At 40.6% G+C, this 27206-nt stretch overlaps 1 protein-coding gene across 4 annotated transcripts; it reads right to left on the minus strand.

Annotated features, from left to right (window-relative positions):
* Positions 1–183: 183 nt before the first annotated feature.
* si:dkey-264d12.5 (uncharacterized) lies at positions 184–21116 on the minus strand. 4 transcript variants are annotated; one of them, XM_023154965.2, is made up of 19 exons: positions 20960–21116; positions 17377–17550; positions 17179–17299; positions 16725–16936; positions 16538–16630; positions 15976–16141; positions 13722–13793; positions 12391–12506; positions 10195–10293; positions 8603–8701; positions 3146–3243; positions 2921–3041; positions 2553–2665; positions 2218–2359; positions 1845–1981; positions 1655–1772; positions 903–964; positions 575–811; positions 184–250 (listed from the first exon to the last, which is right to left on the minus strand). In XM_023154965.2, exons 1-18 carry the CDS (start codon positions 20972–20974, stop codon positions 592–594), a joined length of 2178 nt encoding a protein of 725 aa, XP_023010733.2. In that variant the 5' UTR covers positions 20975–21116; the 3' UTR covers positions 184–250; positions 575–591. The 4 variants fall into 4 exon arrangements, with proteins under 4 accessions (XP_023010733.2, XP_076740209.1, XP_004548660.2 ...); XM_076884094.1 differs by lacking the exon at positions 184–250 and having other exon boundaries at positions 511–811; positions 17377–17547; XM_004548603.4 differs by lacking the exon at positions 184–250 and having other exon boundaries at positions 511–811.
* Positions 21117–27206: the final 6090 nt, after the last annotated feature.

A 27206-nucleotide genomic window follows, 5' to 3' on the forward strand; every position in this document is an offset into this window, starting at 1 on the left:
GCTGTTTATCTGATCACCAGTCCCTAAAATCTTTAAACTGTGCAGTAATTATGTTAGATACATTCATTTTAATTCTAGTGAACTGGAATTTTTTTTTTTTTCCCATTTAATAGCAGGAACCATATCATCATTTAGGATTGATAGCACTTATAAGAGATAATGGCAGTTGGCATGAGCATGAAACCAGACTGTGGTTTTGGGGGAGGGGCTCAGAAGGGACTGGTGACGTCTCCTGGGTCAGGCAGATGCACTAATAAGAGATGAGAGACAAAGAGATGAGGGAAGGTAGGTGGGGAACTAAAAGAAGAACAAACTGCTTGTAGCTCAAGGGGTCAAATATACACAAATAATTGAAAGGGGAGTGTTATGAGATGTGGGCCTGCTCCAGAAATTCAGATAACTTATTTCCAATGTAAAACCTTGAAGTTTAAGATGGAGAACAAATGCAAAAATTGTCAATTTTGATGCGAAAGTCCACAAAATTTAGAAACTGATACAAATTCAGGCTGGTTTAATTTGATTGTTTTAATGAAATTCAAACCCAGTTTGTATCTTATTTATTAATTTAACTTACAAATAAAACAGAAAACTTCAGGAAGGCAGATTTTCAAGGCTGCTGAGGGCAGCCAGGGGACCTGAGCGGTTCAAGTGGTTTTTCTGTGTAGAGGTCAGGTTCAGGTAGCTCATATCTGCTGATTGACACACAATCTCAGACGCACGACTGTAACAAGTCCCATCTGTCTGCTTGGAGTGACCTCTAAGTGTACCATCCAACAAGGCCTGAGCTTCAGACTGCTCAGGTGAAATCACACTGTGGATGCAAAGTTAACAGACATTTAATTAGGTTTCATTGTTCCTAACAAATTAATTTGAGGCAAGTTCTGAATCACTGCTGGACCTACCTTGAAGACTGCTGAGGAAGAGACTTGAAAACTTGCTGGTCATCTGGCATTTTCTTAAGTTTCTTAATCACACAAAACAAGCAGCAGATTAATATTAAATTCAAAAGATGGGCTTTATCTGTTAAGACCCAGGACACAGTCAGGCTGTATCAGTGTAGGTAATTCAGTGTCAAAGACTCAACAAATATTAAATTATGTTATGTTAGCATTTAACATGCTACAGACCTCAGTTAGCATGTTAAAGTTCATGACAGCACAATCAGAAAAAAGTGAATAAATGTGGCTTGTTTGAAGAGGCTCCCAGGAGAAAGCCTCTTGAATCAGAGCAAACCACACAATGGAACAATGTCCTTTGGAAAGACGAGACTAAAGTGATGTTTGACGAGAATGTCCAGTGCTGTTTGGCAAAAACCAAACACAACTCATCAGCACAAACACTTCATACCAACTGCCAAGCACGGTAATGGAGGGGTGAGGATTTGGGCTTGTAGTCACAGAGTCAATCATTAAATCGTTAAATTTTGATGAAAATTTAACGATCTAAGGCCAAAGTTGGCAGAGAGATAATTTTTCTTTTTTACCAAGGTGTATTTACGCAACACCTTTGAGGCAGAGCCTAATTATAGGTTTAGGAATTTCTATTTTATTAGAAAGGCTCATAGATCATTCTTATGATAGCCAAATAAATGGAAAACATAAAACAACATGGAGCATGTGTATAAAATAAAAGCATAATTAAGCACGAGTGGTACCTCAGCAAAGTGAAGCAGCTCCGTCTTCTGCAGGCTGAACTCCAGGACAGCGAGCTGGTTGGACATTTGTGATATTTGGTTTCCGAGTTTCTTGTTTTCGAGCTCTAAAAGTTCCACCCTTAGGATCAGAACGAACATGAAGTCTGGATTGGATGACTTATCATTCAGTAAATTTCAGTAATTTCAGTACCTGCATTTGGATAAAGAAGCTTTTAGACAACTGTCCTTCTTCTTGTGCTCCTCCTCGTTTAGCTGTTGCAGTAGCTTCCTCCTCTCAGAGAGTAGTTTCTCATTTTCCACAGTTATGCTTATGACAAGCTCCTTCTCCTGAGCATGAAAAGGAAAAAAGAAACATTTACCACCTTCAGCTTTATATCAGCTCCTACAGTCCCCCTTGATGAACATTTACAAATTTGGCTTCATCACTGAACCAATAAGACAGCAAACAGAAGGACACAAGTAGCAGTTTTCTTTTTTCTTTTGGGGACATAAAATACAGACTAAGCAACTGTAAAAAGACTCAATGTTACTGCTCCACCTCAAACATCCAAGTGCAGACTCACCTTTGCTACTGAATGACAGCACAAGGACAATTCTCTCTCTAGACTTTTTATCTTCTCATCACGCCAGGTGGTTTCATCTTCAAATTTCTGTTTGGCTCGGCAAAGTTTGGCCTTGTGTTTTTGCTTCATCTCGTGGAATTTGCTGAAGGGACATGGTAAAAAAATCAAATGCAAAAAGCTCATTTCATGATGGCAAAAGATGCCTACGTGTTACACTCTGCACAGCCGTTTTATTCCATTTAATTATAGTTGTCTCCTGTATGGATGAATGGACGTCTAATCATAATTACACGTCAAACTCATTGTATTTGTCACACTGATGTAAGTTAGGTTACCTTCGCTCTTCGTCAATGCAGTACAGGGTCTCGCAGATCTCGCTTTTAAGTGCCTCACACTCCTCTTGGGAGGACAGCAGAGTTTTCATTGCTTGTTGACAATTAATACACTCCTACAGTCCAAAATGAAAACATCAGCACAGACAGAATTTATTTTTATTTTTGGTGTTTACAGTTGGGGTTTTTGTGTTTGTTTTTGTTTGCCCAGAGCATTAAGTATCACCTTCTGCACATGTGAATTATTTATTTGCAGCTTTCTCTTTGAACTGAAAACATGAGCTAGGCAACTGTTATTTTTCCACTTTAGCACTATGACATGAAAGCAGGTTTAAATGTGTAAGCAGACCTGAGGAAATATGGGAAATTACCTTTTGTGGTCTGTTTTCTTCGCACTTTATCGTCTGTGGCTCTTCATCCGCTGTCACAAAGGAGTCATGTGACTGAGTGTTTACAAAAAGATAGGGATCTGCCTTTTTTTGTTTCAGCAGCCTTCAAACACAGACATGGACACACACTGAATATAAACCTTCATTCATGGGACTGTTTTATAGAAAATCCTGAGAGGTAGAAGGTCCAGGGATTGAATATCGTACATTTGATCCTGCAGGATGTCTTCACTGGTGTTGATATTTAGCACAAAGTTATCCACACTGGTTTGGGAACAGTCAACCTGCTGCTGAAGAGAATGTATCTAAACAGATGAGAAAAAAGATATAATGTATAATGTAACAGAAAAGGCTGTTTATTTTATTAAAAAATTATTGGGACTCATCTGAAAAAATTCTCCATGTTCTTCTAATGTCTCAATTCGTCACCAAAAGCCATCTCGTGAGCACTGACGCTATTTAAAAAAAAAAAAAAAAAAAAAATCGGCAGGCAGGTCTGATTGCTCTTAATCAACTTACTCACCCTGTACTGGACACAAAAAGATTCAGGCCCCGAGAATAGTTGGCGACCACGTGGCAACCACTGGTTATCAGGCAAAAGAGAGTACTATCTGACCAGTTGCAGGTGGTTGCTGGCAATCACTGTGAAATGAACTGCTAAAGCCTCAGTTGGGGTGGCTGTAGCTCAGGTGGCAGAGCAGGTCAGCCACTAATCAGAAGGTCGGTGGTTCGATCCCAGGCTGGCTGCATGCCAAATATCCTTGGGCAAGATACGGCACCAAGATACTAACCCCATGTTTGCCTACTGGTGGTGGTCAGAGGGCCCGGTGGCGCCTGTGTCCGGCAGCCTCGCCTCTGTCAGTGCGCCCCAGGGCAGCTGTGGCTACAATGTAGCTTGCTATCGCCAGTGTGTGAATGGGTGAATGACTGAATGTAGTGTAAAGCGCTTTGGGGTCCTTAAGGACTAGAAAAGCGCTATACAAATGCAGGCCATTTACCATTTATGCACACTTAAAAACTGGTCAGCAACGTCATTTGTCGTTGGTGAGCACTTGCTGGAAGTTGGTTGCTGTTGCCAGCATGAACATTGTTTGTGCTATATGGGATACAGTGCTGCACTGAAAACTTCTTTGTAACTGCAGGTTATCAGGGTCACCTGTGGTTTCTAAGACAGCCCATAACTACTCATGAAAAAGCAGGCAAACTTTTAATAGTGCAGCTCAAAACCTGTGATGGATACTGCTCAACCTTTTAAATGTGTTGGTTTGTAAAGCACAACTTTACTTTACTGGTTACTGGTTTGTCTTGCAACCAATTGCTTGGTGGTTAGGCAAGTGTTTGTAAACAAATTGGTGTCTTTCACAAAAACTATGGGTTACAGGCTGGTTGGGAAAAACCAGAGGCCTTGAGTAAGTCACAGTCCTGTTAACAGGGGTTCAGAATTCAGGGTTGTCACGTGGGTCATGCAGCTTTCATATAGTTCTCACAAGCGCTTAGCAGGTGGTTAAAATATGTGCTGATAACATACAGACATGTTTTTTACTTGAAGACTTGAAGACCTAGCTAAGGCTTTCAGATCTCTATGAAACTGTATTTATTCTGTCTTAGTTACCTTGGTCTTTCATCCCATTGAATGCATGTATGCATATCTTTGTCTATAAGAGTTTGTGTGTGTGTATGTATCTATGTATCACATTGTCCAGTAGGGATGGGTATCGAAAACCGGTTCTTGTTGAGAACCGGTTCCCACTGTTTCAATTCCTTGGAATTGTTTGCCATTTTTGCAAACGATTCCCTTATCGATTCCAGTCGCCCCGAATGACGTCACCACGTTGCGGAGCGTCATTTACCTGGCAGCAAACGCGGCGCCTAAGCGGCTTAAACACTCAAAAGTTTGGTCATACTTTACGAGAACAGATGACAGCAGGGCAACTTGCAATACTTGCAAGTAGATATTTCATAAAGGAGGAAACGCTACGAATATGCAAAAACATTTGCTCACAAAACACGTGCGTTTTGTGAGCAAATGCTTCCGCTCCAGACTCGTGAAGCTCAACCCAGCAGCAGCGGTAATGTTTGCACGTCCTCTCCCGTTAATGTGGCAGGTAAATAATCAACTAACAGTGCATATTATGTTAGCGCAATCTGCCTTATTACAAAACCTGCCTTTACTGTGCATTTAGGTGACCATGATGAGAGGGACAGACAGAGTCTGGCTCAGATGCTGGCAGTTCTCGCTCCTTTTAGGCCTGGATAGATGAATGTCACCGAGCAGTGACTAAGTTTGTGGTAAAAGGCTTGCACCCATTTGCCACAGCAGATGCCCCCGATTTTCAGTAAGTGAATGTGTTTAATTGTAGTCAGGTACATTACTGGATATTCTTGTGTAATTGCTACAGAATCATTTATGTTGACGGGTAGTTTTTACATTTGTTTACAATACAGGTCTCCTGAGGTTGCTTAATCCACCTTGGTAGAGGTGTGTTTTCAGTCCCACCTATTTAGCAAGATTACTCAGAAAGATTACTCAACAACTGTCAGACTGAGAGCAAAGGAAGAAACACATTAAATTTTAGATTTTAGATCTCTCTATTTAAAACTGTGATAAGCAGTTCGTGGACGCACTTTTCACATGTCATTCAAATCATCCTTCTAATTGTAATTTAGTATATATTAAACCTGACAGCGACGAAAGAATTCAGCACTTCTCTGCTGAAACTCTGTATTATAAACAGCAAAGGTTTACCTGTCAAGGTGTGTTGTAGCGCTTAGGTGTGTTGAGGTAACAAACTGCAGGGTGTAGGCAGTACAAATAGTGTAAACAAAAGGCGGCCTTTAATAGCTGATATGCATAAAGTAACAAAAAATATGAAGGTTAAAAAAAAATCCCAAACTGATGATTTGTAACAAAATCACATATGGGAACTGGAGCTAAAGAAAGTCAAACACTAGACGGCAAACTATCTTGAAACATACTTGAAACATCTTGAAGCAATAGACTCAACTATATGAAAAGAAATCAAACTCTCTGTTAGAATAATACAAAGGAATCGAATCGGGAATCTAAAACTCAAACTACCAAATACAAGAATAAAGAATTCACTCATTAGATTAAAAAAAAAAAGAAACCCAAAACTGAAATATAGACCTAAAGCTCAAACACCACATAAACCTTAAAGACCATGAGAGATCTTACTTCCTCCTCACAGTCAACATTTTTCTGTCATACTGGACATGACGCAATTAGTCAGCAACAGCTCCGAGAGGTTTTCTGACTCTTGCTGGGTGAAATCAGAAGCAAAGAAAGTCTTGTTTTCACAAATACACTACAGCTTGGAGAGCAACTGTTCAGTGTTAGACAGGTGTGTCACTTCCATGCAAATTACAGGCGACATATATACTTGTATACACTACGTACCTGTACTAAGTGTTTATATACTGAAATTACAACGTTAAGCATTTGACCCGTATGCTCAAATTGTTTGTGACCCATATATTTAGGTCAAGCATTATTTACATTTGTAAGAACACCTGTTGATGCACACAGGTTGTTTTGAGATTTAATAACTGGAAATAATGTGTAGGTTTGTGGCCTATTTTGAGCGCTTTGTGACATATGGTTGGTAGAAATAGGCCAATCTTTTTTTTTTTTAGTGTAAGCAGGGCTCTAGAGTGCGACCAATTTGGTCGCAAATGCGACCAAATTTTTCAGTGGTGCGACTAAAAATAAATATTTGGTCGCACAGGTGCGACCAACTGTTCCGGTAATAAAAAAAAAAAATCTCTGTAACTCTCCGTGTGGTCAACAACAGACACACATTATGCCCCTATCGTGGACTAAACCAATCAGAGATAGTCAGGGGCGGGACCTCTCTGATTGGCCGTGGTCCAGTTGAAAGTGCAGGTGGAAGAGAGAGGTGAGTAGCTTGAATAAAGCGATATCAATTCATTAACGGATTCCACACAAAGACCCAAACACGGAGCGGACCCAACACATCAGAATCAGCTTCGTCTTTCTCGGCTTTCTCACCCGACGGCCTGAACACGGACACGCTGTCGGAGCTTAGCGATTCTTCGGGTCCGCGCTGTGTTTACGTCTTTTTGCGCTGATTCTGAGCTGCAGGTTTTGCCTCTCTCCAACCAAAATTCACCGAGCCTGCAGCAAAAGAAGCAGCAAACTGCGCTTCACATTTGATCAATGTCGTCATGAATTCCCTCTGACTTTTGCTGTTTTGCTTCCACCACGATAAAAATCACACTTCCTGCACAGCTCTCTCTCTCTCTGTACTTCAGGAACAGTTTCCCGTCTCAAATCTGTTTTCTGCATTATTCATTCGCTTATTACCCACCAGTCTAGCGTTGTTTACAGCGCTTTTTCTTTTTTCACTTAAATGACCTCGGACAAGATAGCCTAATTTCTGCTGTTCAATACTGAAGAAATTTAAATTTCTTAAAATTATGCAAAATTGCAGAATATTTTTAAGGTTATCTGCTATAAAAAGCCAGACCAGGAAAATCTCCTTCATGTTTTCCTGTGTTTTATTCTCAGTTACTTTCACACAAAGGCATCTGCTGTGATTTTCACAATTCTGATGAAGTCTCATGTGTATCAGTACTGATAAATGATCAGAATTATAATATTTCTGACTGTCTGAGGCTAAATTGAATCAAATCAGGACTTTGAGAACCGGAATTGAATGGATTATAGAAATCAGTGATGATACTCAGCCCTAGTGAGCAGCCTAGGCCTGAGAGAAGTGGATGTACTGTAGCTGTGGGTAATAAGAAAAGATGAAAAGAACTATTGATAACTTTTTTGTTAAGTTAAGGCCTGATCTGTCTGAAATTCATAGCCAGTGCTCTGACATGGTGCCATCAATATTTGAATGCTGAAAAAGCACAGTGTATCCAGAAAAACACATTATATGCTGCAGTAAATGCACTGCCCAAGTGTCCCCTCTCCCCACGGCCTTTCAGCAGCAGACAGCAGCAAACAGGTCGTCAGAGGAGGCCAAGATGATGATTAAGTTTTTAACATTTTCTACAATATTGACAAAGCACTTTAAGCACAAGTTTGTTAGTTAATAATTTAGAAATTAATATTGTCTGTATGGACTTCCCCCCCCAAAGAAAGTGCACATGTAAAACTGCGGTGTTAAGCGATGCGGTTGAAAAATTTGAGTGCGCCTAACTTTTGTGCCGGTACGCCTAAATTTTTAAAGTTAGGCGTACCGGTGCGCCCATGTCAAAAAGTTAGTCTAGAGCCCTGGTAAGGGTGGCATAACAGTCATTATTTTTGACTTCATGAACTGACCTCAGCCATAAGCCTGTGAAAATGAGCCCAAAAATGATTGATGATAAGGTCTGGGAAGAAAGCCCAGAAAGTTATACAAAGAGGGTGTTGAATGTCATAAGAAGCAAAGTTGTGTAAATTGATGCACTGATTAAAGTTAGACACATTTATTAGGTAACTGTTGTAAGATAACGATTCAGAGACAATTGGGGAAATAGATAGAGTTTAGTATTGGAATCAAATACCAGGTTTTCTGTCTTTTGCCTTTGTGTGTCTCTGTGTGCTGTTTGTGCTTATGTGTTGTCTTCTGTTCATTGTGATGTTCTGTTTTGTTTGCATGACGGTTTTAACTTATTAATATATTTACTTACAGTTTCCTCTTTTTCCAAAAGGCTTCTCCTCTCTGCAGTGAGCTTTTCTTGCAAATGTCTGCAGGTCTTGTTGCTCTGTACCAGCTCTGCTGTTGGAGACTGAAAGAAGTACAAAATCAAACTTTACATTTTATTCAAGCGCATCAATATGAAGAACGTAAATAATGAAATCTTTCTTTCTAGCCAATCTGTACTGACTGTTGTGATGTTGGGCAGACATAATATTCAGGTATTTGTAAGCTTGTGTCACAGTCCTGTGTAGGTGACCCTGTATTTTGAGTTTTGTACTTTTATTTTTTATTTCATCATGGTTTATGACTGCTAGTGTTTTGGTGTCTGTTTTGTATGTCTAGTGCTCTAGTTGTTCTTTGGTCTGTGATTTCTAGTTCTTAGGTTTTGTTCCTGTGCCCCTCATATGTAGTGTAGCTTTAGTTCTGTCTTCATGTCTATTTTCTTGTTCAGTGGTGTCTCATGTCGCAGTTGTTGTTGCTGTCCCTGTGCTCCGTACTTTCTCTGCTCAGCGTCAAGTCCATGCCTCTGTGCCTGCCGTGTGTTTCCTGTTTTTATTCTGATAGTCCCTGTCCTGTGTTCTGGTTTTGCGTCCCCTTGTCTCGTTACCTCTGATTACTCCCTGCTGTGCTCTCTTTCTGTGTCTCATTCCCTCATTACTCCGGTGTGTATTAAGCCCTCATCGAAAGTTCAGGTTGCTGTAGAGCACCTTCGGGATTTGGTGGAACAGGAAATTAGCATCAAATGTGCAGTCGACAAATCAGCATGAACTGTGCGATGCCTTAATTAGACAGCTATAACCAATTATAACTATTTCTAATTATATTTTATAATTTAACACATACTGAAATAGAATAACACAAACAGTGCGCAGGATTTTAACACATCCTCTCTTAGAGTGAAAGCAAAAGTGATATTAGTGAATTTTGAATAGCTGTTTTGGCTATTGAAGAAATGAGGTGACAGTTTTACAGCCATGTGTTTAAGTTCATGTTCTGATTTTTGTTATTTCAGGTACCTAAGTGTTCTCTATCTGTTCCTCCCCCTGCCTGTGTGTGTGATTCCTGTTGTGTCTCTACTCTTATTTTCTGTGCCGGGCTCCAGTGTGATTGTCCTCATTGTCTTCACTGTATTAATTACTTTCAGCTGATATATGTTGCCCACCTGTCTCCTACTGACTGACCAGCCATCTGTGCAAAGATAGTTCTGTTTTTCTCTCTGTCAAGCTGTGTTATGTTTGCCCAAGCGCTGCCTAACCTTTCTTTCACGAGCTCATGTTTGCCCTCGCTCCTTTTCCCAGTAGGCTTTTGTTTATTTTATATTATTCAAACAGCAGTTAAAACTTTCCATGTCATACTCTCACTCCTGCATTGTGCATATGAGTTTCCTGCCAATGTAAACCCCAAATTTGCTGTTGCATTCTTAGTTGTGCATTTATGTAAGAGCAGTACCAAAAATAGCACAAGACCAGTTTAGAAGGTTTCAAAGCTAACTTCCTCCAAATGCTCCTGTCACTAAAATATGTATATATAGCATAAAAATGCAAAACCTTGAGTGAATACATCATGTTTAAACAGACTTACTTGAGTCATCTCTGTTGCTTGTTTGACTGGAACCTCTTTAGTTAGGAGCTCCTGTAAGGCTGCCTTCAACTGCTCTGCTTCTTCTTGCAGCGACACAACCTAAGACAAACACACATACAGTAGACAAGTTGTTATTTCACTATTCATTCATTCATGTTTGTGTTATTTGATGCTTAAATAATTAATTAGCCGATCTACAAAATAAAACACACACACACAAACCAATCCTACATATATTTGCATAATGTCTGTTCTGCACATGCAGTTAACATGTAAGTGCATGTACCTCTCATGTACTTCATATTCAGCCGTGAATTAACAGCAAAGTCGAAATGCGAACTGAGAACTTTGCTATTTTGTTTTAATTTAACTAAATTTTGCTGCACAGAAAGTAACAGCAAATAAATCTAACACAGTTTCACAAAGATACAGTATTGCACAAAAGTCTTGCCCCAACCCTCATTTCATTATATTTTGCTTCAGAGAAGTGAGAGCTCCTTGTATTTATTAAAAAGTGGTCCTGAGCAATAGTTCTCCAGGTTTTCAGAAGGTCTTTCAAAGTTTTTCTTTAGACACTGGCTGCTTTTTCACTCATTTTCAATCCAGTCCTTCAACCTGATCCTTTTTCAGAGGAATGTTTTTTTGTTTGTTAAGCTGCTTAATGCTGACTTATGAATTAGTCAAATTCATAAGCACAAAAAATGCACCTAACTTACAGGATGAACCACTATTGTGCACACACATAACAGACAACCTGCTACTTTGTTCCTAGCAGCCTGCTGGAAAAACACATAATTTATTCCCATTTATTGCCATGTCTTTAGTTGGCGAAAGAAAACATAGTTTGAAGGCATAAAATAGTATTTTTGCATTAACAAGGTGATTGTTGGTCAAATTGTTGGTGAAATCTTGTGTGGTATGTATGGAGAAGGTCAGGAGAGAGGTACAACAGTGAGTGTCTACAGCCATCTGTAAAACATGGTGGTGGTAAAAGACTGCTTCATATAAGGCCAAAGAGTGGTCATCCATCCATTCGCTTCCGCTTATCCTTTTCAGGGTTGCGGGGGGCATCGGAGCCTATCCCAGCTGTCTTAGTGCGAGAGTTAGGGTACACCTTGGACAGGTTGCCAGTCTGTCACAGGGCTAACACACAGACAGGAGACAACCAATTGCACTTGCATTCACTCCCGCATTCACACCTATGGGGAATTTACTGTTTCCAATTAACCTATCCCCACTAACTACATGTCCTTGGACTGTGGGAGGAAGCCGGAGTACCCGGGGAGAATCCACATAAACACGAGGAGAACATGCAAACTCCACACAGAAAGACCCTGGCCTGATGGTGGAATTGAACTCAGGACAGCAGGCAGCACAGTGGCACAGTGATTAACACTGTTGCCTCACAGCAAGAAGGTCCTGCTCGTGTATACTTTTTCTTTATATGTATGTGTGCTTCTGTGACATGCTGCTCCTGGACATTCATAGCTGCTCTGTGTAGTTTGATGCGAGTATATGCTTGTACATAGGGGTACAGTTGTAAAGAGGAAGTATAGGATGTATCACTGCTGATTAAAAATAAATAAAAATTGAGTTAAAAAAAAAAACATGGTGGTGTTTGGTGGTTTAGAGCTGTATTAGAGCCACTGGTGTTGGAGATCTCGTCCAATTTGATGGAAGCATTAACGCAGAAAGCTACAGTCCAATTTTGATGCACCATATAGTGCCATCTGGAAAGAATCTGATTGGCAACACCTTCATTTCTCAGCCTGATAACAATCCCAAACACATTTCCAATGCAATAAGCGCACACTAGGATAGAGAAAAAACACAGTGAAACACAGTGCTCCCCAGAGACCTCAGCATTATTGAAGCAGTGTGGGATCATCTGGACAGAGAACAGAACAACAGGTAGCCGACATCCAAAGAAGAGCTTTAAATGTCCTTCACGAAGCCTGGAAAACTATTTCTGAAGACTACTTAAAGAAATTATAAGATGCCTTGAAGAAGCGGGTATAGGCTACGTTGAAGAATAAAGATGAATTTCACCTTGAATTTCAAGTTTGTTACAATTATTTTTCTCTTTTACACCGTATATACATGTATGTTTACACATTTCAATAAATTACTGCACCTGTTTCCCAAAATCTTCATTGTATGTTTTTGTAAATTACTTTATTCTAGCTGGTCTCTTACCATCTGCTTCAAAGAGGTTTTCTCAGCATCCAAGGAGCGAACCCTATTCCTCAAGGCTCTGATCTCGAGGTCCAGGCGATCATTTAGCTCTTTAGTCTTTCGCAGTTCCACCATTTCTTTAAAAAAACAAAAAAGTACTTATTAGATCAGCGGTCCCCAACCTTTTTTGCGCCATGGACCGGTTTATGTCAGACAATATTTTCATAGACCAGCTTTTAAGGTGTCGCGGATAAATACAACTAAATAAAACCAGTACTGGTACCAAATAAAAAGAAGATTTCTTCATAACACACAGGAACAGACCCAGGGAAACAGAGTTAACAATAAAAACAATTTAAAAAATAACGCTAAAAACCCTGAAAACCATGAATTTCACACCCGAGTCTCAACTCTTGCAGCCCAGTACCAAACGACTCACAGACCTGTACCAGTCTGTGGCCCAGGGCTTGGGGACCGCTGCATTAGATGATGATAATGATGATAATAATAATAATACAACATGCTATCACTGTTATCGTTTTTATTTTACTTTAAACACTTTGAAGGTCTACTTAATAAATGCGATTAAAAGATTCATTTCTATTTTTTAAAGACTGTACTACCTGCTGTACTCCACATTTCTGAAGCTAAAATAATGCTCCAGCAGTTTAAATTTATTGGGCCAAGTCTATTATACAAAACACTGATGGCCACCAGCACTACCCCTCAGCATACTAGTAGATGCATCTATGTTGTAAATGGAAAAATCCTAAGTCACTTCCTTCTCGAGTTATCGTGTTCGCAAGATTTTCAGAATACTTAAAATCTGAACTTGAACTTATCTGAGATTTTTAGGAGATACACGCGAGGCATGAATCTGAATACCCTAACTCGGGTTTCAATGCCACCTGCCCACCTGGCAGGATGACAACAATACCCCATCAGGCTTTTACAGGTGAGGGGTTAATAAAAGCTGTTTCCTTGCTGATCTGCGGTGGAGGGAAAACTAAAAGAAGGGGTTTTATTCCAGTTCATGAATCTGAACTGTATGGGGCGTGTAAACCTGCTTTTGTCTTCGTTTCACAATTAGTTCTTTGAAAACTGTTGTTTAGAATGCAATTTCTTGGTAGTGGCGAGGTGTGTTGTTGGCTCAGCTGCAGCGGATGTGCGGCGCAGTTTCAGGGGAAATGTGTGGAGTAAGCTGGAGCACGGATGAATGCTGAATGACATTTCACCAAAGAGCCACTATAAAGCTATTATAACAACCAAAGTGAATCACAAACTGTGTCTGGCTATCTGTTGGGAATCCGTAGTGGCAATTTTGTGCTGAAAACATGCAAAACAATTCTCACCATATTTCTTCAGCTTTTCTACCTCCTGCCGGAGCTGCTCCACCTCCTGCTGTGCTGATTGCAACTCAGGCTCTGAAAAACAACATAAGCTAGAGTAAGCACACACTCTGAACAAAGTTGCTGGTTAAGTTTTGTTACAGGGGTGCAAAACTTCGGTTTTATTTGAAGAGTATGCTTATGTGTTATACAAACAAGGCTAAAAATCGGTTCCAGATTTAGCTAAATGTGGCATTTTCTTTTCAAGCAGTCATGGCTGATTATTTTACACTAAACGAAAATAGGACTGAACTTTGAGGTTGCATGCTTTCTACTAGGTTCATTTGACATACATATGTATTCAGAGTCAAATAAAACAAATCCATCTTGAACTGTACACTACAGAATAACAAGAGAACAGATCTAACCTGGCCATGAAATAGCCTGTTAGCCAAATGTCTAGTTACTTTTGAGCCTATGAAAATCTTGTAGATAAGTTATAACTGCATTTGGAAATGGGCGATTTATTGATTGATGTATTTCTTTCTTCTTCTTTTTTATGATGATGATGTGCGTTGAATGACCCTCTCCTTGTATGTGTATATTTTCTCTTTTATCCCAGGAGAGGCTCTAATGTGAATGAAATAAAGAATTCTGATGTGTTACTCACAACAACCAGTGTATCACACAGTACTTGTTAATTTTTCTTCAAATAATGCTTTGCTTGTGTATTGTTAGTGCAATTATTTCCCAGAGAGAGTATTTTTTAATAATTTGTTACATTACTTTTACATGAGATGAGCTGTCACATACTGTAATTACCAGTAAACAATCAAGCTTAGACTACACCTCCCCACGTGACAGAAACTCTATCCTGATGAGGAACATATAAGATCTTCTTTTTAGTGTTTAATCATTAACACAAAGTCGAGAACAATGCCAGTGAATCTTGTGAATTGTGGACGCATGGACAGACAGACAAAGGATGATGAACCTATCACCTTGCCATAAATTTACTGGTCCTTCAGCAGGATGAGCAAAAATCCAGCCCAAAAAGCATTTCACAAAGAAATGTCTGTGAAGGTTCTCAGTCATCCAGGTCATTGTAGTCTAAGGAGCCTGGAAAGAAAGGCATCTGGACTTCTTTAAGTTTCCTTGAAGACGTTTCACCTCTCATCCAAGAAGCTTCTTCAGTTCAAAGAGCAATTGGTGGAGAGTCCCAGATTAGAGCGGGTGAAGCTGGTTCTGTTTTCCAAGGAGCTTGTAGTCATTTTCTGTGGTTTGAAAGACGAGTGAAAGAAGCCATCTATGTCCACTGTGAACGACCATCTTTGAACAGAGGCGGGGGTTTATGACACCAACTGTCTGCCATCTATAAACCAGTTTTTAGATCCCTTCCCAGACGCCTTAATGCCCACTCACATCCTGGGACATTTGACCTCAGTAAATCACATGATAGGGTGTGAAAATGGGTTCACCCGAAACCTTGGCTGATTGTGAACCACACCTGTTTTCACACCTTGGCTGATGTGATTAGGTAGAGGACACTCCCATAGGGCTTAAAATCTGGGACTCTCCACCATTTGCTCTTAGAACTGAAGTGAAGACACTTCTCGGATGAGAGGTGAAACATCTTCAAGGAAACTTTAAAAAGTACGGACGCTTTCTTTCCAAATTCCTTAGACTTCACAAAGAAATGCTCAGCCACAATTTCTCCACTGTAGAAAGAGGCGTGGGTGGAAACGGAGGCTGTAATGCTGCATGCCTGACTGCTTATCACGCCTTTGTTACCTTAGTATTTTTCCTCTACCATACACACAAGCTGAAGCCAGCAAACTATAGTGTAAGTGTGCAAGTAAAAACATGGTTTTTTTTGTCTGTTTGTTTCTAATCCCCCGTCTTGCAGATGCCTAAGGATGGCATGTAATGCAACTAACAAGATAGCTGCTTGATTTGCAATTTAGTACGGTAATTCTGAAGATTACCTGTGACTAAATTAACTATACTTAGGAGTGTGCTATACCAAACAAGGTGGTACTGCAAGGACAACATAATCACCTCAGGATTAAGTCAAAGTGAACGTCTATTCCAAATTCAAAGAAATTACCTCAGTGCATTATTGCAAAATGTCCATGAATGGGAGGGACCAAATGCCTCCAGGAAAAGCTGCATTTAGCATATCCATATAAACACAGAGACAATTGTGATGGCAAGCCACCATGAGAAATCAGTTTAAGAATGACAGCCTCTTTATAAATTGTTGATTAATATCTCTCACCATATGCTCTCTGGGTCAAATGAGCAGACTCCAGCTCATCAGTCAAACGCCGGATCTCATTGTGTGCCATTGCCAGCCGGCGGGAGCCCTCCTCCAGGTCCCGCTCCAGCCGGGAGCACTCTCTTCCCAAACTACTTTCCTGGCCAGCCAAAAATCTGGCCTCAGCCTGCGAATACAACACGCATCAACTTACTGCATGTCCAATACAGCAATAACTGACAAGCTCTAAAAGGAAGTAAGCAGGAGCAGGAACATATAGCGTAAATGTTTAAAGGTCCATGCAAGAACTGGACACCTTGAGAAGTGCAGTGGGTCAAGATGCATCAGTCGGGTAGTATCTTGAAATTCTTCTGCCATGCAAATTTCCTAACCTGTGCTCAGAACAGAGCTAAATAACACTGGAACAGAAAATAAGAGTTTGTAGTTAATGTGGCGAGTGGCTAACGTGCAAGATCTTTATGTTTACACATTATACAAAAACTAAAGTCAGCATCAGTTCCTGAGAGCAATCTTAGTGTTTGTTAGTATTTAAAGGAGATGAGCGAACTAACGACATACATACAGGAATAAAAGTATGTTTGTTCTGTGAAGACTTGAGTCCAAAGAGTTTTTTCCATGCGCTCTGCCCATGACGTGGTGCCCCCTTGTGGGCAGCCTGTGGAATAACATTTGAAGACAGCGTCACAGACTAGGAAAACAATATGCATGTTGGCCATATGAGACTGAATTTGTGATGTTCTTCCTCTAACCTGGGATATGCCGGTGCTCTTCACTTGTGCTCCTGTCCCCATATGGTTGGCTGTGTTTCCATCACCCGTCAACTTGTCTGTAAGCTCGCTTGTCTCAAGCAGGGAAGCCCTCTCCACCAGGAGGTACGCCACCTGCTCACTGGGGCTGCTGTGAATCAACTCTGTGAGACCCTGCTGGTACAGCATTTTAGCCACCTCGCTTATCTGGGCATCTGACAGAGGAAATCGGTGAGGGGAGTTGATTACTCACGAAACTTGTGGGTAATCAAGTAAATAGAGCATGTTTAGGATGCTAAAAGAATAAGAAAGTAGAGTCCTTTAGTGTATGAGACTAAAACATCTCTGTCTTTAGAAATTTATGGGTATATACCATCCAATAATGAGGAAACACTACATTAATTCTGCTCTTGGGTTACTGTAATCTGTATATTGTGTAGGTAAGAATTTTTCACACCTTGAAGTGATATTAGGCGCCGCAGCTGCTCCTTAAGGTGATCATTCTCATCTTGTATCTCCTGAGCCAAAACATTTTTGTGCTCCGTGAAGAATCTGATCTGCTCCAGCGACTTGCGTACCTTACGCACAGAAAGGACAGATAACAGACTTTCTCTCTTATCGTCACATTCTGATATCTTCAGAGGGGATACCTTACCTCCGCCATTTCTGCTAAGTGCTGAGAGCGGTGGGTTTCCAGGTCTCTGGTCACTTTGCTGAGGCGGCTCGTCGTGCGCTGAAGAACGCGCCATAGCAAACACAGCTGAGCTTCCTTTGAGGAGTCAGGAGGAAGACCTTCCTCTTTACACCAAGCAGAGATCTCCTCCAGCTGCTTTTGGTGACAGTGAAGGCAACATGTGGCTGAAAACTCAAAACCAATAACACCACGTTCTGGGAGATTTTTACTGTTTCCTGCTTCTTGAATTACTTAAAGATAAATTAAGTATATGATAAGTTATTTTTTTAAAAGTCATTTTTCAGCCTGAGGATTGATGCTACAAGCTGCAGAGCAAAAACACTGCAACAAAAGAATGAAGTTTGGAAGCAGACGCTTATGCTCCAACACAAGACCAACTTCATTGTGCATCACTAAAGCCTGATTTAGACTTCAACACAACATAACCTCTGCGAGTGTCCAACTTCACTGCCTGCATTTATGCTTATTATGGACACATTGTAGGCAGTGGTGGTCCTAGCCTGTTTTGCTCCCCGGGCAAACACTCCCTCTGGCGCAGAGGATTGTACATTAACATAAAACTGTTGTCGAAATTCACCAGAGAAACACACACACACACACACACACACACACACACACACACACACACACACACACACACACACACACACACACACACACGAAGAGAGAGAGAGTATGCATTGTATGCAAACAGCTACCAAACAGCCATCATAATTCGTCATACAATGAGAACAGGACAAATCAACAACTGACAACGTTTGTGCCGGTTTGTGCTGCTTCTGTTTTGAAGATATTAATGAAAATGTAAAGGTCAAACCCCCCCCCACACACACACACACACACACATTAATGGAATCAAACAAAATTGATGTGAAACGTTTGTGCTGGTTTCCATCTGTCACGGCAGGTTAAGCCAATGTGTTTGGAAACAGGACCCAAAAGCAGATACTGTAGGAGACAGCCCACTCAGCCCTCACACATCTGGACACTATAGACTCATACTTTAGGATGCCGTTCATAGACTTCAGTTCAGCTTTCAACACCATCATTCACAAACTAGATCTGCAGAATCAACCTTTTGGGATTTATTTGCCTGGATGATTAAGCACGCATCAGGACATTATTTTATGAATATCTTTAAAATGATAGCAGCACAAACGTAGCACAAACATTTGATACCACTTTTGTTAGATTTGAAGAAGGTGGGGGGCCAACTTCACTCACATGTGCTCGAGATCATTGTCCTGTTTTATGATCCACCTGAATACAAACTTTAATGGACAGATGTCCTCTGTCAAGTCTCTGCTGTGTGGCAGGTAGGAATTGAACCAAAAGTGCATGTACTGTAAGATAAGGTTTAAAACTCAAAACAGCTTTATTTTCGACGCCTTGCAAAAATGACAAACTAAACAAATTCATGAGCTAATTATCAGGCAACAGGTGGAAGGGCAGCTGACACTAATCACGGCTAAATGAGACAAGGGAAGCAAAACTGAACATAACGTGCACAGGGTACCAAAACAAAAACAGGAAGTAACAGAACATGAGAACAAAAACATGGGCTTGACTCTGAGACAGAAAGGTAAACGAATATAGAGACCCAGACAAAGACATGAGAACTGACAAGAACAGCAGATAAACATGGAGACATGACTGACACTGAGACCCCCACAAAGACACAACAGCTTGATGCAGAAAGAAGACAAAACACAGAAAATATAGAAGTCGTGCAGAAGATGAAACATAGATGAGACTGGGACAGAGTGGACACAGAAGGGAACTAACATCATAACCAGCAACCAGGACTAGAGACACAGAAACTCAGAAAGACAAATAATTAAACTAAATATCATATAGAGACTAGAAGATAAATAACATCACATGTCCAAAAGAATCTGATTTTATTTTATTTTTTTAAATCAGACACAGGGGCCGTGACAGCCTCACACTTGACTTTAAAATACACTGGTATACATGCTGACTGGTCCTGTGGCTGCAAAACAAGTCAAATCATCAACCGTCCACCACTGTTAGTATATCCATGACACATTAAAGAACAAGGCTGGCAGAAGGAGAAAGAGAAAGATTTCAAAGACATTGAAAACTAATGAGAGATGTGTCTACAGACCTCAGAATAACTGCCAAGACACTCATAAATGATTTAGCCATGTCAGGAATTACTGTTCAAAAGAAGACAATCAATTTAACCCTGCACAGGAATAATCCACCAGGTCACTGATTAAGAAAAACTCCACTTCTGCAGGAGAGACACTTTCAAATCAGACTAAAATAAGTAAGGACAACCTGGAGAAAGATTATGCAAGCATGTCCTTTGGGCAGACGGGACAAAGCTACAGCTCTCTGGGCACCGTGACACTGCTTATGTTTAGAGAAAGAAGGGAGTCAGAAGGAAGCAATACCATCTTCATGGTGAAACACGGTGGTGGGACTATTATGCTGTGATGATGCTGGAATTTTTTTCTGTATTTTATTCATCTTTAGGCATGAAAAGCTTAATAAAAATACTTGAGAAAAAAAAATCTGAATCCTGATTCTTTTTTATTCATGATGTTTTTGTCATAATTTATGCATGATAGGGTTAAATAACAATAATTACAGTTACACACTACATACATCTATAGTAACATTAAACGACCAGTGGGTGGGTGGGTATGGAGTGATACGTCAGTGTCCAATGTAGTGGTTTATGTGCAAGTATACCATCAACACTGACACAAATGCAAGATAACAACCTTTGAATACCTCTCCACTGTAGTGACCACTATCCGTGAAAGGGTTAAGTATCCATTATGTATCCATGTAAAGATTAACTTTGAGATTAAAAATTTCTTATTCAAGAGAGTTATAACATAAAAGTTCTATAACTAAAAAAGTGCTATAATCTAATTGTAGAAAAAACATACAACCAATTCGTAAAGCGCGTTGATGTCTATTTACCAACATTAACAACGATATTAGACCTAAAACAAAAAAATTGAGCCCTTACTGTCGTTCATACTTTCATTTAAAAAAAAGACACTGATGACACAAACCGCTAAGCGGAAAACACTCAAGAATAAGAACAAAGTTTTGAAGCAATGAGACACATTTTTATCAGTAATCGTTGTAGCTGTAAGCTTTCTGTGCTGTGGTTACACCTATTACATAAACGTCTGTTTCATCCTGTGCAGACAACTGGCATTAAACGGAGTGTCTAGGCTGAACCGCATTTTCTTCCTCGCTGTTTCTGTAGTTCAAAAACCTGACATAACTTAACATTACCACAAAAAATAACTAACTTAGAATGCATGCGCGTTAGTAGATCAGACTAAACCTCTTCCAGACACTCATGTTGAGTATTTTCTGAAAGTAAGCTGTTTTAAAAGATTGATAAAGTATGTACGACTTCTATATTTGGTGTCTGCAGTTATATGGAAACGTCCTAATAAGTTGGTGATATTTTATTTTCTGTTGTAATGTAAAGTCGCAGGTTTTCGCTAGCTAGCCATGTAGTGTAGTCGCTGCGAAGAAAAGTTAACGATACCTCTTGTTGATCCATTTGTCCTTAGGTGAAGGAAAACAATTTTAAAAAATCCCAGTCTCACGTTTTAGCTCTCATTTCACCGCGGCCAAGCGAGCCGTCATTTGTGAGCCGCGGTCTAGCCAGCCGCCTCTTATCCGCTGCATAAATTGTGTGCGCTTCTACACTAAACTTTACGGCAGCGCCTGTTCTCCTTCATTCCTGGTCGCAAACTTAGAACCGCGTACACATACACGTGCGCGTGCGTTCACAAATACACGCGCGCGCACACATTGCATCGGGTGATAGTTGAAGTCAAACTTTCAACACAATCCTCCTCTGGGCCACGTCTGGGCCAAGTTTAATTTCTATCAGCTGCAAGATTCCACAAAAATTAAAGGACAGTTATGCTCAAATTCAGTACAGTCAATGCAAAACAGTCACATCATATTCAAAATCATCCTTGATGGCTGATTTCAAAACATATTCCTCCACTGTACCTCTGGGCCAAGTTTCATCTGAAACCGTTTTCATACTCCTAAGAAATTAAAGTACAAGTCTGCTCAAATTTAAAAACTTTAAAGGAATGTGATAACGTAATGTAAGAATTTCTTAACTATTGTTCTTTAGTTTGGCTTTTTGTATATTAGAATGGTTGAGACACATTAAAAAAATGCTGGGTTATTATCTTAACTCAAATACTGGGTAAAAGTCGTTCGTAAGTTGGGTTGGTGTGACCAAATATTATTCAAAAGTTATGAATTAGGAGTTGGGTTGGTGATGTGCCGAGTTCTTCAATTCACTCCACAGCTTGACTCTGTTTGGTAGCTTTGATCAAATACTGGGTCAAAACTTTACCCAATTGTTTGGGTTGAAGACAATCCTCAGAAGAAGCCACATAAGTTTTCACAAACTGCCATTTTCAACTAGACTGTGACCTGATCACATATCACTGGACTTCTCCACTACTAAGAAATAAAACATGGTAAGTAAAAAGTGAATTCTACGCATTTGAAAGTCATAAGGTCATTTTTAACATTACAATTAACTGGTTTATTCTAGAACTTTACCTACTCGCTAAAGGCCTTTTAGCAGATAACACCAGCTAGCTTGTGATGAAGAAAAAGCAATTTTACTTAAAAATGTTTGATATCGTCTTTTAAAGTTAGTTTTGAAATGAGGCTGAGGTTGCTCTGTTTGACAAACCATTTAGAGATCACCCTATCTAGAACAAATAAAATATGAGATTTGGTGTTGCATTTGTGGGGAAAAGGTAAAAAGAAAAAGAAAAAAAGAAAGAGGAACAGTCTATCTAAACTAATTAATTTAATTTAATTATTTAATGTATCCTAAATGATCTATGTTGATAACATCATATTGTATTTTTAAATTTAAAAGGCAATGATAATTCATCTCATTTAGATTAAAAAATAAAGATAGATTGCGCCAATACTTTGACCCACTTTTTCTAGACCCCTTAAAGGGGCGCGCGCATATCTGCACTTAGCTGGCTTGCTACTAAAGAAAACGGGATGGCAACAGCAACATACGTGAGTATTTATACTGCCACCACCAATATTTAGCCACCAATCCTCACTCTGAGACCTCAGTAGCGTTAAGGTCCGCCACTCTGAAGTTTACGTTTAGTCAAAGTAAAATAAAAAAAAACACCAATTTACTGCCTTCTAAATATCATTTTTATTAAGCCTTTTGGTTCTTAGTCAACATACAAGGCTAATTTGTTAAAGGGTTAACCTGGCGGGGCTGAAAATGTTGGCTGCATTCATACCCTGCTCAATATACAGGTAATCTGCTCTTCACTTAGATGGAAGCAGTGCTAGCTACTCTGTGACACTGGGTGATCTACCTCTGAGATACGGAAGGTGACCTGGAGCTGGCGGAGGAACTGAATATCTTTTTCGCCCGCTTTGTGGCCGTGGTACCCGAGGTATTGGAGCCACAGCTGCAACACGCGGCCCACAGCAGCAGCACCCTCACCTTGGAAGAACACGAGGTGAGGCGCACTCTGCGGGCCGTCAACCCGAGGAAGGCGGCTGGTCCTGAAGGAGTGCCAGGCCAAATATTGAGGGATTGTGCAGAACACCTGGCTGGGATCTTCACTAAATCCCTCGCACAGGCGACTGTCCCATTCTGCCTCAAGTCCTCCACCGTAGTCCCATTGCCTAAGAAGCCCCACATCACCAGCCTGACTACACACCAGTGGCACTCACCCCAGTGATAATGATATGCTTTGAGAAGTTGGTCCACAGACACATCACAGTAGCCCTGCCTCGGAGCCTGGATCCACACCAGTTTGCCTACAGAGCTAACTGATCCACGGAAGACACCGTAGCCATAGCACTCCATGCTGCCCTAACGGCAGCATGGAGTGCTATGTGCGGATGCTTTTCAGGGGTTACTGCTCTGCTTTTAATACCAACCTTGCACACAAACTGGTGGTGAAGCTACAAGACCTGGGGCTTCCATACACCACCTGCTTGTGGATCAACAGCTTCCTCTCGGACTGTAGACAGAGAGTGAGAGTTGGCCATCGCACATCCTCAGCCTGAGTCTCAGCACTGGCTCACCCCAGGGCTGTGTGCTCAGTCCACTGCTCTACTCTCTCTACACTCACGACTGTACTCCTGTCCACCAGAGCAACACCTTTGTGAAGTTTGCAGACAACACCACAGTGGTGGGGCTCATCTCCAGGGGTGATGAGTCTGCTTACAGAGATAAGGTGGAGCAGCTGTCGTCATGGTGTAAGGCCAATAACCTCCTCCTCAACACTTCAAAGACCAAAGAACTCATAATAGACTTCAGAAGAAAAAAGGCAGAGATACCACCACTAATCATTAAAGGCGACTGTGTGGAGAGGGTGGCAAACTTTCGCTTCCTGGGAGTCAACATAGAGGAGAACCTTTCCTCGAGTATGAACACCTCTGAGCTGCTGAAAAAGGCCCAACAGAGACTGTACTTCCTGAGAATTCTCAGGAGGAAAAATATTACACAGAGACTGCTGGTGTCCTTCTGCAGAGCCACCTTCGAGAGTGTACTAACCTATTGCATATGCATCCGGTACACTAGCAGCACTGTGGCTCAGAGGAAACCACTCCAAGGGGTCATGAACACCGCCCAAAGGATCACTGGCTGCCCTCTCCCCACGCTGGAAGAGCTACACAATACTTGCTTAAAAAGCTCAGAACATTATAAAAGATACTTCCCACCCTGGCCCCTCCCAGTTTGAAATGTTGCCCTCGGGAAGACAGTACAGTCACAAATAGACTCAAACACAACTTTTACCCAACAGCAATAATATGTCTAAATGTCACCTGTTTGCAGCCCGAGGGAATTTTTCTGAATGAGTGGGTGATGGGGGAAGTTGACTTGCTGACCGCTCAAGCCTGGAATGTTTTGATCACCATTTTTTCAGAATCAGAATCAGAATCAGAAAGGGTTTTATTGCCAAATGTTGAGCAGGTTTACAACATTAGGAAATTGCTGCGGTGCTTCAGTGCAAACATACTGTCATAAATTGCGCTTAAATAGACATGAAAAAATAAAAGTAAGAATAAGAATTAAAAGTGCTACGTAGAAAGATATATACATGAGTGCAGGTGGTGATCAGTGCCAAAACATGGAATCATGCAGTGAACACAGCGTAGGGTCATGAGTTAGTGGTGGGGACAGTCGTACGTTTATTGTTCATGTGTCCAACAGCAGAGGGGAAGAAACTGTTCTTATGGCGAGAGGTTCTGGTGCGAATGGACCGGAGCCTCCTGCCTGAGGGGAGCAGGTCAAACAGACTGTGTCCAGGGTGAGAAGGGTCAGCTGAGATCCGAGCTGCACGCCGCAGTGTCCTGGAGGTGTACAGGTCCTGCAGAGATGGGAGTTTTGGATGGATTTCAAGAATTTTGATAACAAATAAAGGAGTTTTTTAAATTGGAACTTTGACTTACGTTTTGAACAGCGGGCGCGTCAACATTATTCCCGTATTCAGCTGCTCGGCGACTCAAAGGTTTGACAGTCGCCAATACCACTCTTGAAATGATCTATGCACTGACTGAAGCATGTTTGTGGGAATATATGTGAATGTTTGCTCATACTATTCTTATTAGCACTTGATATTAAGTATTTCATTGATTGATTTTATTACATTTTTATTTTATTTTATTTTTATATTTCTATTGATGATGCAACTGATCGGAGAGCACTTTTAATTTTGTTGTACCTGCGACAATGACAATAAAGACATTTTGATTCTGATTATTCTAAAATTAGGAAATGTTATCTTTGCTTTAACTTTTGAGTATTGTGATGGACCGAGCAGTGAAGGAACGTCAGGCAAAGGTTAAAGTGCAAAAAAAGGGGTTTTTTTAATGTGACCCTAAACATTTTATTTTTTTTTACAGAAAATTCAAAATCTTGCACACGAATAGTGTGGGTGTCCAAGAAGAGGAGAAATTTGTGTCAACTATAACAAATGATTTTGAATACATTTTAACATTACGTTATCACATTCCTTTAAAGTTTTTACATTTGAGCAGACTTGTCCTTTTATTTCTTGGGAGTATAAAAGCAGTTTCAGATGAAACTTGGTCCAGAGACACAATAGGTAGCTCAGAGGAGGAATGCGTTTAAAGTATGACGTCAACTATCAAGAATGATTTTTAATGAATTTGTGAATGTGATGTGATTGTTTTGCATTAACTGTATTGAACATGAGCATGAGCATAACTGTCCTTTAATTTTTGTGGAATATTGCAATTGATAGTGATTAAACTTGGCCCAGAGGTACAGTAAGGGGAACCAGGCTATCCCAATGCAATATGTGTGCGCGCGTATGTGTGAAGGAAAACAGGCGCTGCCGTAAAGGCAAGTGTAGAAGCGCAAGAAACTTTATGTGGCGGATAAGAGGCGGATGGCTTGACCGCGGCTCATTTAACTGCGGTCTCATACCACTCTTTCTTTCTTTTTTTTTTGGCCGCAATTGTCTCAAACTGCCTTTGAAAATCCGAACACCGAACACCGTGAGCGCGTTGTTTTCTTCCCGTCGTTCTAGTCCTGCGACGACGGAGGAGGGCCCTCGGACAAACTCTGGGATTTAAAAATCTGACGCTAAAAATTTTCGTTGTCTTTTACACGGGTAAAACATAACGTGGGCGAATGCTAATTGGATGCGCAGGCCGATATCGCCTTCTCAAGCTACTCTAATGTTGTGGGTAATATTTTGTAGGAGATGTTTTGTTCATGCATGGTGTTTGTGAACGCAGCATGAACATTCACCCCTCCCTTAGCTCTTTAATCGGAGGCTGGTGCAGCTGTGGCCTACTCCTGACTCCCCCTGACACTTGGCACTCTCTCTTTCCTGTTGTAGGTGGCGATAATCACAGGTTGTCTTTAAGCATTGCAGCTCGGATTCATTTCCCCTAGCAACTGTTTAAGCTGTGTAACTGTTGAAGGGTGGTGAGTAGGATCCTCATAGGTTCTCTGCAATTTGGTTTATAGTAGGGTGGACCCCGGCCAACGTTCTCTGCAGCAAACTTGTATCTCTATGGATCTCTACAGTTTCAGTTTATTTCCCAGTTTTTAAATCTGTTGCCCTATGGTTCCAAGAGCTGTCACCAATCTTTGCGTTGTATTATTTCACAACACTACTTTAATCAGCTAGCATTTCTCCTCTGGACTTGATGTCTACAGTCTCAGATCAACACAGCCCTGCCCTCCAGCACTATCAGCAGCAGTAACATTGTACCCCATCAGGTAAAATATAGGCTATGGTTGCTTTGCATTGTCCCCACCTGATGAGTGATAGTATGATGCAATTCTATATTATTTTAGATTCTTGATGAATGTGGGTTGTTGTTATTCAGCCTGGTTCTATGCACTCCTTTTTAATTTTGAGCACCTGCCCCTGCACAGCCCTGGTTAAATGTTACAGCATTGGTCTTTGAAGATGTGCTCAAATAGTAACAAAATACAGAACATTTGTGAAAATGTTTGCTTTTCTACTGCACTTGGGCATTCAAAGCACTTTATACTTTATCTCATCCACCCTTTCACACACTTTCATAAAGGCACTTTTTTTTTTCTCTATGTCTTTTGCATCCAACATTGGTTTCCTTTGGAACTTTAAGTCTATCTGAAAGTGGAGAATAATTCTTAGTTGGTGTGGTTGGTTTTTAAATATTGCTCTAAATCATTGTTGTATATTTTTTACATGTTTATACAGAATATTGTATTTGGTTTTTAAGTAGTTATGTGGTACATG

Source organism: Maylandia zebra, linkage group LG5 (genome assembly GCF_041146795.1).
Source record: "Maylandia zebra isolate NMK-2024a linkage group LG5, Mzebra_GT3a, whole genome shotgun sequence".
Lineage (NCBI taxonomy): Eukaryota > Metazoa > Chordata > Actinopteri > Cichliformes > Cichlidae > Maylandia > Maylandia zebra.